Source organism: Saccopteryx leptura, chromosome 1, assembly GCF_036850995.1.
Source record: "Saccopteryx leptura isolate mSacLep1 chromosome 1, mSacLep1_pri_phased_curated, whole genome shotgun sequence".
NCBI lineage: Eukaryota > Metazoa > Chordata > Mammalia > Chiroptera > Emballonuridae > Saccopteryx > Saccopteryx leptura.
Genome location: NC_089503.1, coordinates 241,924,505 through 241,942,446, shown reverse-complemented (window position 1 = coordinate 241,942,446; position 17,942 = coordinate 241,924,505). Strand labels below are relative to the sequence as shown.

At 42.2% G+C, this 17,942-nt stretch overlaps 2 protein-coding genes across 6 annotated transcripts in view; one reads left to right on the top strand and one right to left on the bottom strand.

The window, feature by feature from the left end:
• The window catches only part of FBXO16 (F-box protein 16), a 61,845-nt gene extending 52,022 nt beyond the window's left edge, over window positions 1-9,823 (bottom strand). For 2 of the 3 annotated variants that reach the window (XM_066388513.1, XM_066388532.1), the window contains exons 1-2: window positions 5,106-5,186; window positions 637-772 (exon numbers count right to left, since the gene is read on the bottom strand). In XM_066388513.1, the coding sequence (XP_066244610.1) occupies window positions 637-735 (99 nt within the window). In that variant the 5' untranslated portion in view covers window positions 736-772; window positions 5,106-5,186. Of the gene's footprint in view, window positions 1-636; window positions 773-5,105; window positions 5,187-9,617 lie in introns of those variants that run through there. The other variant, XM_066388523.1, reaches the window with a different exon arrangement.
• A 189-nt stretch (window positions 9,824-10,012) lies between these two features.
• Window positions 10,013-17,942, top strand: part of FZD3 (frizzled class receptor 3) — a 100,597-nt gene continuing 92,667 nt past the window's right edge. For 2 of the 3 annotated variants that reach the window (XM_066388431.1, XM_066388447.1), the window contains exon 1: window positions 10,013-10,137. The gene's annotated coding sequence lies outside the window, so the exon portion shown is untranslated. Of the gene's footprint in view, window positions 10,170-17,942 lie in introns of all 3 variants that reach the window. The other variant, XM_066388439.1, reaches the window with a different exon arrangement.

Genomic DNA, 17,942 nt, shown 5'->3' with positions numbered 1-17,942 from the left:
CTGGCTATGGGAGGGGAAGAGGGATAGAAGGGAGAGGGGAAAGGGTGGTAAAAGCAGATGGTTACTTTTCCTGTGTGCCCTGACCAAGAATTGAACCCAGGATATCTATAAGTCAGGCCAATGCTCTATCCACTGAGCCACTGGCCAGGGCCAATACTTTTTTTTCTTTAAGGCATGGATGTACCCTGGCCGGTTGGCTCAGCGGTAGAGCGTCGGCCTGGCGTGCGGGGGAACCCGGGTTCGATTCCCGGCCAGGGCACATAGGAGAAGTGCCCATTTGCTTCTCCACCTCCCCACCCCCCTCCTTCCTCTCTGTCTCTCTCTTCCCCTCCCACAGCCAAGGCTCCATTGGAGCAGGGATGGCCCGGGTGCTGGGGATGGCTCCTTGGCCTCTGCCCCAGGCGCTAGAGTGGCTCTGGTCGCGGCAGAGCGACGCCCCAGAGGGGCAGAGCATCGCCCCCTGGTGGGCAGAGCTTCGCCCCTGGTGGGCGTGCCGGGTGGATCCCGGTCGGGCGCATGTGGGAGTCTGTCTGACTGTCTCTCCCCATTTCCAGCTTCAGAAAAGAAAAGGAAAAAAAAAAAAAAAAAAAAAAAAAAGGCATGGATGTAATTGATAAAACAACTCTGGTCACTTACCTGGTCATTCAAAAGCTGATGGTTTAATGGTGTCCAGGTACTCAATTTTGTCTGCATTTTGGGACCATCTGTGCTTTTTGGAGGTGCAAATGCCATCATGAAATAACTGGGTATTCTTCCATAAGAAAAAGTATATCTATCAGAAGAGATGAATCATATAATCATCAGAATACTAAAAATACTAATACTATACAATCTTTTAGCATGTTGAAAGAAGGAATTGAGGGGAAGAACATTTATTGGGAGCACTTTATATCTATGCTTAAATGATATGAACTTAATTAAAGTTCATTTCAACCTGATGAGGTGGTTGGTTTTAGCTCATTATATAAAGAAAATGAAACGCACTTAAGTTATGTGTTCTGCCCAAAATAATACAGACAGTAAATGTTGGAACTGGAAATCAGACCCACATCTGTTTAACATTACTTTATTTTCATTGGACCATAGATGGAAATCTAGAATCACCCCTAAAACTAAGAACATACTATATTGGCTAGAAAGAAGAGATATTTTAATTTATAAAACCATAGTGCAATATTCATAGTTGTCCCTTGTGACTTTCTTCCCCCCCTTTTAACTTTCTGACATCTAAGTAACAAGGGTTCTACCTTGATACCATATTTAAGAAGTAGAATGATGTAATGTACAATACCAATCCTTTGGAGCTGGACAGATTTGGGTTTACTGGGGCAATGTTCTATTTTTAAATGTCCATTGCCTTCGTTTGATTAAAGCACTAAAATTTCCATGAGGAATTACTTTTCCTTCATTGTTTTGAGTTTGCTGGGTTGGTTAATCAAGGTGGCCTCCCCTTCCCTGGCCAAGAGGTGATCACTAGACAAAGGTAGGCCAGTTGGGCTGATGCTGGCTTGTCCCCACTTTACAGCTGAGGTGGTCAAAGTAGCAATGCTGTTCTGTTCTTCCTGCTGCCTCCTCCTTCAAAAACCTTTTTTTTTTTTTGTCCTTTCAATGAGCCACCTGATATCCTTACAATAAATTTCCACTTTTGCTTATACTAGCTAGAATCTATTTCTATTATTTACAACCAAAACTTTTTTTTAACTTCAGACAGGTTTGATCCCGGCTCTCAACTTAGTAGCTATATAACTTTTTGCAAGTTGTTTACTCTATCTGAGCTTTGGTTTTCTCATTTGTAAAACAAGAATGTATATGTCCACCCTCAACTGCTACTGTGAATATTAGAGGATAGGTGGCCACGATAAATGGTCATTCCTTGCAGCCTTTCTCAGAACTCCCCACTATTCACAGAGTGCCTCAACACCTGTCCTGCAGAGGGCCGTGACAGATATATTAAGGCGGAAAACACTGAAAGCAGATTGATGGTAGTTTCAATGTCTATCTCCAGTGTTTCCGCCTCCTCTCCTAGGAGAAAAGTGGGTTTCATACTGAAAGGCAGGAGTGATGACTGAGGATACCAGGGCTTGCCTGTCTGATCTATGGGTCCCCCAAATTTCTCTACAACAGCACATATTGGACAGTTAAAAAAAATCATTAGTTTTTGGCTGATATGGGATTCACCCAAATGCTAGATCTGAAATCTCAGGCTCTCACTTGACATCCAATATTATCTCTCAGGTTTAAATTATAGCTGAAAATAAAGCTAAGGTTCTAAAACCTCAGTGGCATCATTAGACAATACCTTCTTGCAGCTGCCTGCTGCCATCATACCACCGAGTCCAGGCGGCTCAGACCAGCCCTCAACGTTCTTCTCTTCCCCCCAGCAGCTCATTATCAAAGTCACACATATTTAGCTGAGTTGCAAAAGGCGTAAGAAATGACTTCATTGCAGTACTATTAATTGGCAGCTATAAAAGTACATGTGAACAGGCAAATTATAGATACAAAGCATGGTCACTGAATCTAGATGTGTCCAGTTAAATACTATATATTTCTTTTTTGTTGTTGTTATTTACATTTCACCTTCCTTCTTATTAACCAGTGGTTTAAAAAAATTTTTTTTGAGGGCCAAACAACTCTCTGAGAATGTGATGAAAGCTATGAATCTTCTCCCTAGAAAAATGCACATGAACATAAAATTTTGCTTACTCCAGGTTAAAAATTCCTGCTGTAAGCTGAGAAACCCTCTCTCTTCCCACTTTGTATAGGAAACAAGCTCGGCGAAAATTTTGAATTAGGACAAAGGAGCTTCTCTAGGGCCTCCCCAAGGCCCCACACCGGTTATTTTATTTTTATTCCCCCCTCCCCTGGTTTCTCAGAGCTAGAAATGATATGTACTAGGCTTTCTTCAAATCAACCTGAGGAAAACTAGAATTCAAGAGATAGGCCTGGCTAGGAGAAACAGCCCTCTTGGTAATACAGCCCTGCTGAAGCATGAACATGGGTGTCCTGCCCGGACTTTTATCATTATCTTTTTACTTTTTCTTCCTCCTTCCTTCATTCCAGAAGATAGGCTGTGTGCACGTCAGCATGTACACACATGTTCACGGTATAGACCACTCAGGGCTATTATAAGACAGATGCCTTGATGTAACATACACAGAAATAATTGCCCCCCTCTCTATCAGCAAGATAAAGCAAGTCATCTTCCCTTCTTCCACATATAAAGCTTGCTGCTGACTTTTTGTGACCTTTTTCCTCCTTCATGGCTGTTCCTGAATGTTTAATTTTTCTTTGGATAAAAAGAAAGAGGGCCTATGGCCTTAGCCGCCAATGTATGGTTCTATTTCCGTGTTTAACAGCAAGGATGGGTCCTCTGGTCAAGTTCCAGTGGCTACACATCTTTAATTCCATTTTCCAAGCCATTCTTCACATTGTCACCATTATTCAACTTTGCGTAGGACCTGGTGGGCCTCTGTTAGAGGTACAAAGATAAAATTCTGCTTTAATGGAGTTTATAGTCTACTGTTAGAGTTTTCCTTTTTGACACATAAAAGTTATATATATTTAAATGGTACAAGATGATGTTTTGATATATTTATACATTGTGAAATGAATAATCAAATTATTTAACATATCCATCCCCTCCTATGGTTACCATTTGTGTGTGTATATATGTGTGTGTGTGTGTGTGTATGGTGAGAACACTTGAGATCTACTCTTTTAGCAAATTTCAAGTACACATTATATTATTATTAACTATAGTCACCATGCTCTAAGTGAGGTCTCCAGAACTTGAATTCGTTCTTTTCTTTCTTTCTTTCTTTCTTTCTTTTTTTACAGAAATAAAGAGTGAGAGTCAGGGAGAGGGATAGATAGGGACAGACAGACAGGAATGCAGAGAAATGAGAAGCATCAATTATCAGGTTTTTTTTGTTGTGGCACTTTAGTTGTTCATTGATTGCTTTCTCATATGTGCCTTGACCGTGGGGCTACAGCAGACTGAGTAACCCCTTGCTCAAGCCAGCGACCTTGGGTCCAAGCTGGTGAGCTTTGCTCAAACTAGATGACCCGGGCTCAAGCTGGTAACCTCAGGGTCTCTAACCTGGGTCCTCCGCATCCCAGTCCGATGCTATATCCACTGCGCCACTGCCTGATCAGGCTGAATTCGCCTTATAACTGAAAGTTTGTATCCTTTGATCAATATCTTCCCCCTCCCACCTCTGGTAACCACCATTCTACTTAGGGAGGTGTTTTTTTTTTTGTTTTGTTTTTTTTTAATGACCAGTTAATTGATCATGTCCCTTTTCAGCTCAAAAATCTTCAGAGTCTTGCTAATAACTAAAGAATACCCAGACTATTTGTATGCAAGTCTAGGTCCAGTATGACTTTACTCAATCTACCTTTTGAGCCTCATTTGCCTCTCTCCCTTCGTGCACTATCTGCCGAGACACTCAAACTTCTAATCTCCAGAGAAAACAATATAAAACTCTGATGCTTCTTTGTTTATGTGGTTTTCTGAGACTGCTTGCCTGAATCTTAATTCATAGTACATAATGAATGATCAATAAATATTTATTAAATCAACTGAATGAATGAATGCAACAGTGGAGGGAACAGTTTAAGGATTAAAACTAGTGGAAATGCAGGGTGAAACTCAAAACAATTGAGCACTGGGATTATACTCAGGATTATCCAGTTTTTATTTGGAGTTTACAAAGCAGAATAGGATTGAATTTCTCTGCTAACACACAACTCACGCATTGTACACTGCTGCATCATTAGAGAAGGGAACCTCAGATATTATCAGGAAAGTATCAGGCAAAGAGGCATGGTTAGATTTAAATACTAATTCATCTAATAGTCAACTAGTTAGAAAGCAAAAACTAGAGTACGATAAAAAGAGTCAGTGCTTGATAGGCATAGAAATAATTATTTGTTGTTAATTTCGTAAGTATGAAACATATGGCACTTTAACTGTAGCTGAAACGGAGCAAAATGTCATCCTCAGGAGCACTGACCAGGCTCGTGAGAAGTCCAAGAGGATCTGAGAGTGGAGCTCTGAAGAAAGAGTCTCCATCTTTTTCATGCACTACCCACTGCCTCACCTCTTTCCGCTCGACTCCCTCCTTCAAGCCTCACGCGCTGGCTGGTGTTGCCATAGCTGCCTTTTCTTTTACTGTGCCCAGCCCCCAGCCCTAGCTAGCTTCCAGTAGTCCAATCATCATCTATAAATCCTTTCGCTGGCATCCGGGGTCTCTTAGGCAACAATGTGTGGTTTGGTGATTGGCCAGGAGATCCAGGAGGGCTGGCTCCAAAACTGGGCCCGGGGATATCTTGAAAAAATGAGAGTGCCCAGAGGGTGGGAGGGACTGCAATCTCCCAATGCTAAGACGAAGATGCAACCAATCCTGAAACAAGCAGCATTAAAAGCCCTCATTCAGATATTTTTGTTTTCCAAATCAGGCCAACCTCCTGAGCACACCCAATTATGTTGCTCTGGTCACTCCGAGCCTCTGATATACAAACTCCATTTTTCCAGGTTTTAAGAGTGGCCAACAGGTAAAAAAAGATGGTTGGAGTAAAAATAATTCGTGTTGGGTTCAATAAAAGAATAGCACCTGCAACAGGAAGTGGGAGGACGTGGGAAAATTGTCTAACACATAAACTCACAAACGCTTCAATATGAATTTTAATTGACCAGATTATTAAGGAATTCAGGCTGACTGATAGATACATCGTGGAACCAGCAGATGGCATGACTTAATAACTCCGAACGTGGGAAATTTTACAATCCAGTCTAATTTAATTAAATTTATTGAGCACCCACCATGTAATAAGGGGCGGAGTGAGAATACAAGGATAATAAAAAGAATCTAATAAGGAAGACTGTAAAACACAACGTGTAAATATTGTAAGGCCCACAGTGATAACTGCTGTGATAGAACTATACAGTGCTGGAGAATAATCCAAAATTCAAAATTTCAGACAGAGCTTCTTTAGTAATGTTAAGTAGTTCTTATGGGCAGCAGCTAACAAAAACAAAACAAAACAACCTACCACTCAAAAAACAAAAAAGACGCTTTACTCACTAAAATAGATAAGAATATACTCACCTCCAACTTAAATGTATACCCTATGCTTGTATTGTGTTTCGTAGTTTTAAAATAGACAATGTTTGTATATCTCTAATTAAAAAATAAAAAGAAACGTGAAACCACAGAGATTGTTGATTTCTTTGAATTAACTAAGGATTTGTAAATGGCCAAAGTGGAATTAGAACCTAGGTTTTCTGAATTCCAGACTGGTGAGTGATGTTTTTCACGTGACCAGGGTAAATGAATAAATAAATCCTTTGGTGGTGGTGAACGGTGGACTGAGGGAGGTACATACATGCAATACTAAATTACTGTGTATTACCAGTTAACATTTAAGGTTTCAAAACGGGTTCATCCAGAAAGAGACCAGTTTTAAGGACATGCTGTGAGAGTGCTTGTCTCTCTGTGAAGTTACGGCTCATTAAAGACTTTCTATTGGTGGTTATAACATGGAATGAGAGATGAGATAAAAGAGGGCAGTAACACTTTATCCCTATTGGATTTTAATATTTTTATCCCTGAAATAAGGTTCCTTTCATCTATCCTTTCAACCAGTCCCTCTGGAGCTCCTCTTGTCCAGCACTTCAGCAGTCTGACGTCTGCCCCCACCACTACCCCTAGTCTGAATGACACCATTCACTTGTGCTGTGCTCATAGTGAGCACACCAGCTCAATGTCCACGATACTTCAACATTACTTTTAAATAAAACATTTCAAAAATAAAGAAAAGTTTAGATACCAGCATAAGAAAAACCCGTGTATTCCTATCGAGATTTAAAAAAAATTAACATTTTTGTTTCTTGTGATTAATACACTGCTCACAAACATTAGGCGATCAAGGAACGTGCAGATACTCCAGTACTTTCAGCCTTCTGTATAGTGCATTTTCACCAATGAAATACAAGTTGGTTTTGCATCTCATTTGCATAATTGAACAACTTTCTTTGACTTGTTTGCTTTTCTGATGTTCTTGTTTAATAAAAAAACCCAAATGCTTCTTTTATCATTTCATATTCATTTTGAAATAACGCCTAATTTTTGTGAGCAGTATAGTTGAAACCCTTTTTTTTTTTTTTGTATTTTTCTGAAGCCGGAAACGGGGAGGCAGACAGACTCCCGCATGCGCCCGACTGGGATCCACCCGGCATGCCCACCAGGGCGCATGCTCTGCCCACCTGGAACATCGCTCTGTCGCAACCAGAGCCATTCTAGCGCCTGAGGCAAAGGCCACAGAGCCATCCTCAGCGCCCGGGTCAACTTTGCTCCAATGGAGCCTTGGCTGCGGGAGGGGAAGAGAGAGACAGAGAGGAAGAAGAGGGGGAGGGGTGGAAAAGCAGATGGGCGCTTCTCCTGGGTGCCCTGGCCGGGAATCGAACCCGGGACTCCTGCACGCCAGGTCGATGATCTTGCAGCTGCACAGCCAACTGGCCAGGGCTGAAACCCTTTTTGTACACTTTCTAAATCTCATTCCCTGCCTAGCCTGCCTAGAGGCAAGCACTGTCATGAAATTGGAGTGTAATGTACTTGTCCACTTTTTTATGCTAGATATACATTTGCCCTCATAAAAAAATATGGCCAGGTGTTTTTGGACAGATTCAATAATTTACAAAATACAGCTAGGTGTTTTTGGACAGGTACAATAATTTACATATCTAGTAATTTCCTTTTTTTCACTCTGTGTAATATTTCTTAGATTTAATCATGTCAATCACTTCAGTGATAATTTCTTTTTCACCTCCCCATGTAAGCTATGATATGTTCTACGCCTGACAGTTTTCAAAGGGCACTGTGTAAATTGCATAAAAATGCATATAGCTGCACCACTCCACAGGCTCTGCAGCCGCAAGGAACCTGGAAGCATATAAAGCGGGCACACATGGCTTTTCACATATATATTATATATTTGCCTCCTTACCCACCCTCAGTAAAGGCAGTGTTGGCTCCATAGACACATTGGCTTGCTTAGAATCAGACTAAGGATCAACATAACTTTAAAAAAAAAAAAAATTGGTATTGCCCAAGCATATATTTATTAGGAAAATTGAAAAATGTCACTTGAGATCTCATTTATTATGCTTTTTCTCATTGCTCACCTTTTGATATTAAACTATACTTACGGCTGTCTAAGCTTAATACTCAATATTCACTTAACATTTTATTGAGCACCTTTTTTTTTTTTTTTCATTTTTTCTGAAGCTGGAAACAGGGAGAGACAGTCAGACAGACTCCCGCATGCACCCGACCGGGATCCACCCGGCACGCCCACCAGGGGCGGTGCTCTGCCCCCCAGGGGGCGATGCTCTGCCCATCCTGGGCGTCGCCATATTGCGACCAGAGCCACTCTAGCGCCTGAGGCAGAGGCCACAGAGCCATGCCCAGCGCCCGGGCCATCTTTGCTCCAATGGAGCCTTGGCTTCGGGAGGGGAAGAGAGAGACAGAGAGGAAAGCGCGGCGGAGGGGTGGAGAAGCAAATGGGCGCTTCTCCTATGTGCCCTGGCCGGGAATCGAACCTGGGTCCTCCGCACGCTAGGCCGACGCTCTACCGCTGAGCCAACCGGCCAGGGCTAATTGAGCACCTTTTAAAAATTGTGGTAAAATATATATAACATACAGTTTATCAGTTTAACTATTTTTAAGAGTACAATCGATTTGTGTTAAGTGCATTCTCATTCTTGTGTTATCAACAGAACAAAATGATGCTTCTGAAGTCTAGGTTGAAAAAGAACAAAAAGGAAAAGAAAGGTAGGTGAAACAGTGTAAAAGAACAGTTTTCCCTTCAAATCAATGTAGATTGTCATGGCAATACTGCATTACTTGGGGTTGTCATTTAAATCTTTTTGGGTGTGCCCTGGCCAGTTGGCTTAGCTGTAGACCATCACAGGCCTGTGAAAGTCCCAGGCTGATTCCCCAGCAGGGCACATAGGACAGAGGAGGGGTGACCATCTGTTTCTCCACCCCACCCCCCTTTCTTCTTTCACAGCCATGGCTTGAATGATTACAGCAAGTTATCCCCAGCTGCTGAGGATGACTCCATGGCCTGGCCTCAGGCGCTAAAATAGCTCTATTGCTGAGCAATGGAGCAGCGACCCCCGGTGGGCAGAGCATTGCCTGGTAGGGCGCTTGCCGGGTGAATCCAGGTCAGGGTGCATAGGAGAGTCTGTCCCTCTGCCTCCTGGCCTCTCACTTAATTTAATATATATATATATATATATATATATATATATATATATATATTTATATTTATATTTATATTTATATTCTGGGCGTTCTTTTTCTCAGCTGAGAATGTGAGGTTGCGTTTAGATGATCTCTATGAACATTTGCAGCCCTAAAATTGTTTATGTAGAAAAAGCAAAAGGGAACATTTTCTAAGGACCAAAAAGATGAGGAATGCCATCGATAACCACAAACTCCACCTGTTCACTCAAGTCTTAGCAAAGAGGATATGTACTGTTTCAGGGCAGGTACCCTACCTGCTGTTTTAGCTTGGAGCTCCACAACAGGCCAGTTGCCTACATTTACCTGCATTCAGAGCCACCCTCAGCACTCGGTGACCCGCCTCCCGACCACCTCGAATGCCGGGGTCCCGCGGTCGGCACACTGGTTCTCAGTACAGGTTTTGGCGCTCTTGCAATAATAACATCATAGGCTGGGGTGATTAGTCTCCGCGCTGTCTCAGCAGAGGAGGGAGGGTTTTGCAGAGGCCTGAACACACTTAATAAAAACGCTTTCAGAACTGGGGACGAATTCGCCGGGTTAGGACACCGCAAGGCATCCCCTATGGCGCAAGGCAGACAACCACGAAGCTTGAGGAGTCAACCCCGCGTAGCCGAGCTCAAAATGGGAGCGCTCGGACGAACCTGCGCAGCGCGCCTGCGCCATACGTGCGCGCGCAATCCCCGGAGCGCGCGCCCCGACGCTCGTGAAAGCTCGCGGTCGCTTCGAGGCGCTCGCTCGGTGTACCTGCGGGACCCGTGGCCGGCCGCGGCGGGCGCTGCAGCACCTTCGCCCCCACCTTGGAGCCCGGGCCCCGCGCTGTGAGGTGAGCACCGAGGTGTGCGGTTCCCCGGCCGGGTTAGCGAGCAGAGGGCGCGGGGAGTGTGCGGAGCGAGGAGGTGCCGCGGCGGCGGCTGCCCGCTCCTCTCTAACCCTGTACTGGAGGAGCCACCAGCAGCCCCGGCACCTCCTCTGGGATCGTTATTCTCGTCGCGGCCAAAACAAAAGCTTTCGGCGCCGGGCTGTGGCGGGGGGTCGGAAGGGGTTTCTCGGGATCGACCCCTGGCCAAGGGGATGCGGAGAAGCCGAGTTGTGGGCTGAGGTGGGCAGATGCCCGGGGAGATTATGAACCCTCTGTGTCCTCAGCCCGCGGTGGACAACCTGTGCGAGTGTAGACCGAGGCTCCCTCTCCGCCACCCGGGCCTGAGCCCTTCTCGGGGGAACGTGCCGGGAGCCCCCAGCCGGAGCCCGCTGCCGCGGTCGGTGCCGCGGGGGCGTGTGGCGCTCCCCGCCCGCCAGGAGCGTGGGTGGAGGACGCGGCGGCCAGCCAGGGGAGGACAATGCGCCGAGGGCTTCGGCGCCCCGGGCCCTTGGGGACGCCGGAGACCCACGTTCGAATTTTACCCCAGCCTGGACCTTGTTTTAGCATCTGGCTGACCTATTTCCAAACCCTGCAAGTTATTCTCTCCATCCCCGGACCAGTTTGCAAAAGTCGCTCTCCCTTCCCAAATGCCTACCCCCTACCCCCCCAGCGGCACCCTTTTAGGCTCTGTGTTTCCCATAGCATGGGTGCTGCTGGGTAATTAGCAGATGGCCTCTGAAAGATGTTGTTACAATATTTCAAGACGTTTTAACATCTTCCTAGAGGCTTTTTAAATCTCAGGAGTCTTGGAGTTAGGTGCCTCCTCTATTAGAGAAAGAGGGCTTCTCCCCTTCCATCTCTCCCCCCCCCCCCCCCCCCAAGCAAAAGCATATGCCATTAATTTAGGCATAGGAGTGACTGGAAGTTCAAAAATATATACCCTATTAAAGGAGGTCTAGTTTCTTGCCCGGTATGAATGAAAATTTGAATTTCGGTTCCCTGCTGAATTCAGGCAGATGCACTGGCAGCTCTCTACATGACTGCTGCATGAAAGTATCCAAACAAAATCGTATTTTGTCAAAGTAGTTGTGATGGATCTGTAATGTTCGTTTATGGGAATTGGGTCACTTTGCAAAGCCAATAGAACCAGAGCGAGGAAACAAAGAGCTGGCTGACATTGGGGATGTTGCCTCCCTCTTCAGCATTCTTTGAGCCTTCAGTGGTGTGCTGACAGCCTAAGTTCTGTTATTAAGAAGCAATTACTCCTCAAGATAATGCTTTCCATCCGTACTTTTCAGCAAATCAATACTATCGTTTTCCTCCAGGGGGAAAAAAAGAGCATTTACTTGAACTACCAAACCACTACATAAAGGGGAAAAGATTCAAGTTAGGAGAGTAGGGAAGAAGTGTAAAAGCTTAACCGGGTGCTCTTGGAAGGATAGAGCTGAAGATAAAATATAATTAAGATGCAGCTCTTTTCTTACCATCTTGTCTTTTATTTAGTGAAAGTACATGCGCCTCCTCGACCCACCCAATGCTTTGAAACTATCAGGAAAACAAGTCATTCATAAAGCCTACCATCCTACCTTCTCTTACCTCCTATTTCTTTTTTTCTCACCCATGGTTAATATTCCCTACTTCTGCATCTCTCCTGAATTTATAATACTGTCCCATTCACAGAAGGAAAAGATGGGACGATAGAATTCTTCCCTCATCTTAGCTAATATAGTCCCTTTCCCTTCAGCTTTATTTTGTGCTTTGAACATTTAGGTGGATTTTTTTTTTTTTTTTTTTTTTTGGAGGGAGTTTGATGATTCAGATATTTGAAGTAGGAGGGAAATTTAATAGTAAAGTTCACATTCTTCGTGTAGTGCAATGAGAAAGCTTTATCATTAGAGGAGGAGAGACAAGGTCTTCCTTCACTCAGTAAGTTCTCTCTTTCCCTCTTGACAGGGAAAAAAAGATCTCTACCCAACTTAAATTTCAGATAGTTTGTTAGTACGTAAAACGATCAGCTTTAATACTCAAAATTTATTCTGAGCATATTAGTTTGTTAATAATAGGCTGCTGTTGATTTTATTTTCTTTAAGAGACAGGTGGCAGGAAACAGCTCCTGACACATCTTGACCCCCTTACACAGGGAGAATGCTGTTGGCCTCAAGTTTTTTTTTTTATTGCTAAAACTCTGGAATTATAGCTGCTTAACGGTGAAGCTGCCCACAAAAAGAGCAATAACAAATAAAGAGACTGGTTTGGAAAATGTGTACTGGAGATACTACTCAATGTAGATTTTTGAAAAGATGTGTAGCAGGGCTTGAGAAAAGGCAGACTTTTAATAGTGACATTTCCATAGGGCTAGGAATAAATGTTTGAAGAGTAAGAACTCCTCATTCGCGAGGAAGGAGTTTTAACTGTGTGTCAAAAATTATTTCTCTCTTTTTGCTTTCCAATTCATTATGCTGAAAAGTATTGACAGTTTGGGTGGATCCAAGGACTGCATTGCAAATGAAGTTTGAGATGAATATGACTAGGCTAGCGGGCTTTAAAAAAACCAACAAATATTGGTCCCTAAATTTTATCTTACTGAATTTTATAGAAAAAGCGTATAAACCATACAACCTTGCTAAGGGAAAAATAATCAGGGACTTGGTATTAGAAAATTTTCTGATGAACAGATTTTAATTGGATAGGGAAGGTGGGTCATAATTTCAGCCTGATGAGTTTTTTTTTCAGTCTAGAATCAGGCTGTCTTTTCACTCTCCACTTTTGTTTTCAGGTTAATTTTTTTTTTTTTTTTTTTTTTTTTTTTCATTTTTCTGAAGCTGGAAACAGGGAGAGACAGTCAGACAGACTCCCGCATGCGCCCGACCGGGATCCACCCGGCACGCCCACCATGGGGCGGCGCTCTGCCCACCAGGGGGCGATGCTCTGCCCATCCTGGGCGTCGCCATATTGCGACCAGAGCCACTCTAGCGCCTGGGGCAGAGGCCAAGGAGCCATCCCCAGCGCCCGGGCCATCTTTGCTCCAATGGAGCCTTGGCTTCGGGAGGGGAAGAGAGAGACAGAGAGGAAAGCGCGGCGGAGGGGTGGAGAAGCAAATGGGCGCTTCTCCTGTGTGCCCTGGCCGGGAATCGAACCCGGGTCCTCCGCACGCTATCAGGTTAATTTTAAAAGATCTTCTGCTATCTTTAGTATTAAAAATAATTTGTAATTTATATAGACTGGATTTTGTGGCCCACCGTTCATTTAATTTTGAACGTAGAGGTATTTGTTTTTCCTGTGTTTTTTTTTCCAAGCCATCACTTAGTACATTGGAAGATGAGTCTATGTGTTGTAATTGGTAAAAGACAAGATGGACTTTAAAAATTAGATAAAGTTACAAAAAATATTAGATAAAATAAGAAAGAGCAGAAAAGAGATACTCTGAGATTAACAGGAATCTAGTCCTTGGGAATTAATATGAAGTTAATAAACTTCCTTTTATAAACAAGGATGCAAATTTTGAGAATGAATTTATTTTTAAAGAATAAAATGTGGAAAATGAAAGGCCACAGACCACATGGGTTTTAGGAAAAGGAATGTAATTACGGCTTAGAGCAGTGAGTATGCTCCAAGTGTATATTTTGTCTCTTCTAACAACACATTGTCCTGAGACAAGAAACTCTGTTAGAGGTAGTCATTGCTAATTCTTGCAATGCATTCTTAGAACACTTGGAAAAAAGACAAAGAATATTCCTCCTGTTTCCACTGTAGAGCCACTGTGTGTGAGGCAACTTTTAGATGGTATTTCTGAATTGGAAATGCAAAATGTTGTATACATTTATAGGATGTCAAGAAAATTAAATCTAAACTGAGAATGATGAAAGGGATCACTTTCTGTACAGAGCGTATAAATTGGAATAGAATTGCTCAACATAGTCTTTGTTTCAGGACCCTCTTGACAAGCCCTGAGGGCCCACTTTTGTCATTGTTTCTACTGGGATTCAGCCTGCTTTCCTGTTCACAGTTGCCACCTCCTGTTCTTTGGGTCTGGCTTTGCAGCCAGCCTGAGGAGACAGCTTTCCAAGATTGTATCCCCTGCCCCTTTATTGCTGTGCTTCTGGACAAATACTTAACTTATTTTAAGGGCTTTTTCTTTTTATCGTCAAAAGAAAACTGGTGATTGGAGACTGTTAGATTTCCAATGTTACACATTCATAAAAATTAAAATGGAGGGTTAAATATATCTAATCCTTTTGGGGATTTTTTTTGTATGGAATGATAATCTTGTAATTTAAGCTGAAAGTAGTTTTATCTTAAATTGCTGTATGGAAAAGTGAGTGTGCCTGTTTTTTCATAGGTATAGCATGAATAAATTGTTGCCATATCACTCACTTTGTGGGCCCCTGGCCCTGAAACTGTTCACTTCAGTTATATTAACCCAGCAGGTCCCTTTCTTTAGTTGAAATTTTGTATATTCCTTTTAGTAAAAAACACAATATCAGTAAGAATATCAAAACAACTGTTAACCTTTATTTACTGAGTTGCTGTATTTTGAATCCAGGACCTTCTCTATTGTCTGCATATCTGGAACTTCAACTTATAGCTTTAACATGAATGAACCTACCTTTGGAAAAATGACTTTTTTTACCCTCACTCAGACGATCCTGATTAGAAATAGATATTTCATTATGTTATTGAAGTGTAATTTGAAATGCATATCAAGAGTTGTTTTTTTTGTGTGTGTATACCATTTGATTAGCTAGTAGGTGATATGATTTTTTCTTAATATTGAAAATCAGTTGCTGTTCCTGGCCAGTTTGCTCAGTGGTAGAGCGTCAGCCCCACCCTGCGTGTGGAAGTCCTAGGTTCGATTCCAGGTCAGGATATACAGAAGAAGCACCCATCTGCTTCTCTACCCCTCCCTCTCTCACTTCTCTCTCTATCTCTCTCTTCCCCTTCTGCAGCTATGGCTCAGTTGGAGTGAGTTGGCCTCAAGCACTGAGGATGGCTCCATGGTCTCCGCCTTAGGCGCTAAAAAATGGCTGCTGTTTCAATGGAGCAGCAGCCGGAGATGGGCAGAACATCACCCCTAGTGGGCTTGCAGGGTGAATCCCAGCTGGGGTGCATGAGGGAGTCTGTCTCACTGCCTCCCCTCCTCTCATTGCATTTTTTAAAAAAAGAAAGAAAATCAGTTGCTATGCTACCTCAGATTTGCATTTTTTGTTATTAGTCAATTTGAATATCTTTTCATGTATCAGCTATTTGTGTTTCTTTTGTAAATTCATGTCCTTTTCCCATTTTTCTTTTAAAGTATTATTTGACTGCTTTTATTTACTTATTTTTCTTAAGTGAGAAGCAGGAGACAGAAGGACTCCCACATATGCTGACAAGCCCCCTATGGGGCAATGCTCTGCTCATCTGGGGCCATTGCTCTGTTGCTGGGCTACCGAACTATTGTAGTGCTTCAGGGGAGGCCACTGGTGCCATCCTCAGTGCCCAAGGCCAGCTTGCTCCAACTGAGCCATGGCTGCAGGAGGGGGACAAAAGGGGGAGGCCAAACAGTCAGTCACTTCTGTGTGCCCTGATGGGAACCAGACCCAGGACAGACACCGGCCAGGGCCTTTAGCTGCTTTTTAAAAAAAAATTTTAAATTAATTTTATGTCTTGTTTTTGCTAAGCATACAGTTATATTCAAATATATTTATAGTCTTTTAAATTATTGTAATTTAGGCTAGAATTTCTTAAAATATGGCTTATATAGCACTTGTAACAGCACCTGAGATAGTTGTTAGAATGCATGTCCTATAGAGATTCAGGTTTCTTAGACCTGTGGGGAGAATCCATGAATCTGCTACACATTAAAATTAGAGAACCTCTAACATGGGGGATATAGAAATTCTTACTATTTTTGCTTTTCTTTCTTTTTGTCTCACTGTATATGACGTTTTTTCTTAATTTTAATAATCATAAACTATAGTCTTGATATATTAAGATAATTGTTCTGGCCCACCCTAATGTAATAGATTTTACCAAAGTTTTGCTATATGATAGTACAGATGTTGTAGAACATAAAGGAAGCTAATAAAATGGTGGGAATCCTTATTTCCAAATGAGGCAAAAGGAATGATTGAAAAGAAGTCAGGTAAAATAGAGTAGGAAAAAGTGTAAGGGATGTCTCATCTGGTTTTAAAGATCCAGTGAGGCATTGCTCAGTTTCTTCCTCAGGTTTTATGTGGTAGTCTTTGAACCATAAATTTGAAACCCATCACTTTAAAAAAAATTTTATTGATTGATTTTAGAGAGAGAAAGAGAAACATCAGTTTGTTGTTCCACTAATTTATGCGTTCATCAGTTGATTCTTGTGTGGGCCCTGACCAGGGATTGAACCCACAACCTTGGCGTATTGGGGCAACACTCTAACCAAATGAGCTACCTCTCCAGGGCGAAACCCATTACTTCTTATAAAAATAGATTTGTACATTGAAATATTTGAAATTATTATTATATACATATTTAATAAGGAGCAGTGTTCCCTTTAATTTTTTTTTTTTTTTAGTTGCAAGCAGATGAACATGCTGTATAAGCAACAAACTACAAAGACTGAACTTACATGGTGGTTTTAATGCTGTAACCAAATAAAGCTTTCAGCAGTTATTTGACACATATTTAATGATACACATGGTTGTTACTGTGCGGAATGATCATTAAACTTAAGTATAAACAACTGTTCAGTGTCAATTTTCTATAGCCAGATTTCAAATTTCCAGGGCCAGCTTTAAGGAGGAAAAAAAAATGTGACAGGCCAAGAGGCTTTGACAAAGGTTTCCGATTTAATGATTTTGGTATAGAAAGATGAGGCATTTGAGGCAGGGAGTGCTCATAACTTTAATGTTATTAATGCTAGGGACCACAGACTTCCCTTTTTTCCTCCACTACTCAAGACCATCTGCTAGAGAGAGAGATTGGGAAGATTCAGCCATTCTTTTACTTTTTCCAAATAGTTTTTTTCTGCCTAGTAACTAAAGCTTGGGATGCAGAGGTTTCAATCATTGGTAGGCAGTGCACAAAGGACAGTATCTTGCCCTGCTTAAGCCAAACCAGTTCCAGGTCTCAAGGTCTAAGCTGTCATGACCCCTAGCATTTAAGTACTCTAATTAATCTTGGTCTCTGAGAATTTCTGAACCTGAATTTCTCAATGTTTTCCCAAACTAGGTTCCTGACAACAAACATAGAAATATCCAATGCATATGAAACAAAATGAAATAAAAGCAATTTTAACATCATCACTAAACTAAATGAAAGGATTATAACTTAGAATATGCTTTTTTCCTGCCAGACTTGACTTCCGATCCACTCACACCCCTTCATTCCCAAATGAGAGAAGTATTTTTGCCTCTGGAAAAGTAAGGGCAACTCAAAGGTTCTAAAGCTTAGTGGAAACTAACTGGGAATCATTCCTATTTCTGCTTTGACTTTCTAGGGGTAATTTATTTTCTCTGTAGCCTGGTTCTATATAATGAAACATTTGTTGATAAAATATCTCTGCATCTGTGTGTGTGGTACTAAATTTTTGTGCTATCTAAAAAGATGATGCATTGTGGGAAAATTTCCCGACACTACTTTTACAGCCTCTACTTGCCAGTTCAGTATTTGGTTGAAAATGGTAGCCTTTGTATCAGTTGTAATTCAGTTAAAAAATTACCTAATGTTTGATGCTGCTTTATCATTTATAGAATACTTTTACATTCCTTATCTCATAATTCACTTCTACAGCATCCCTGTTTGAG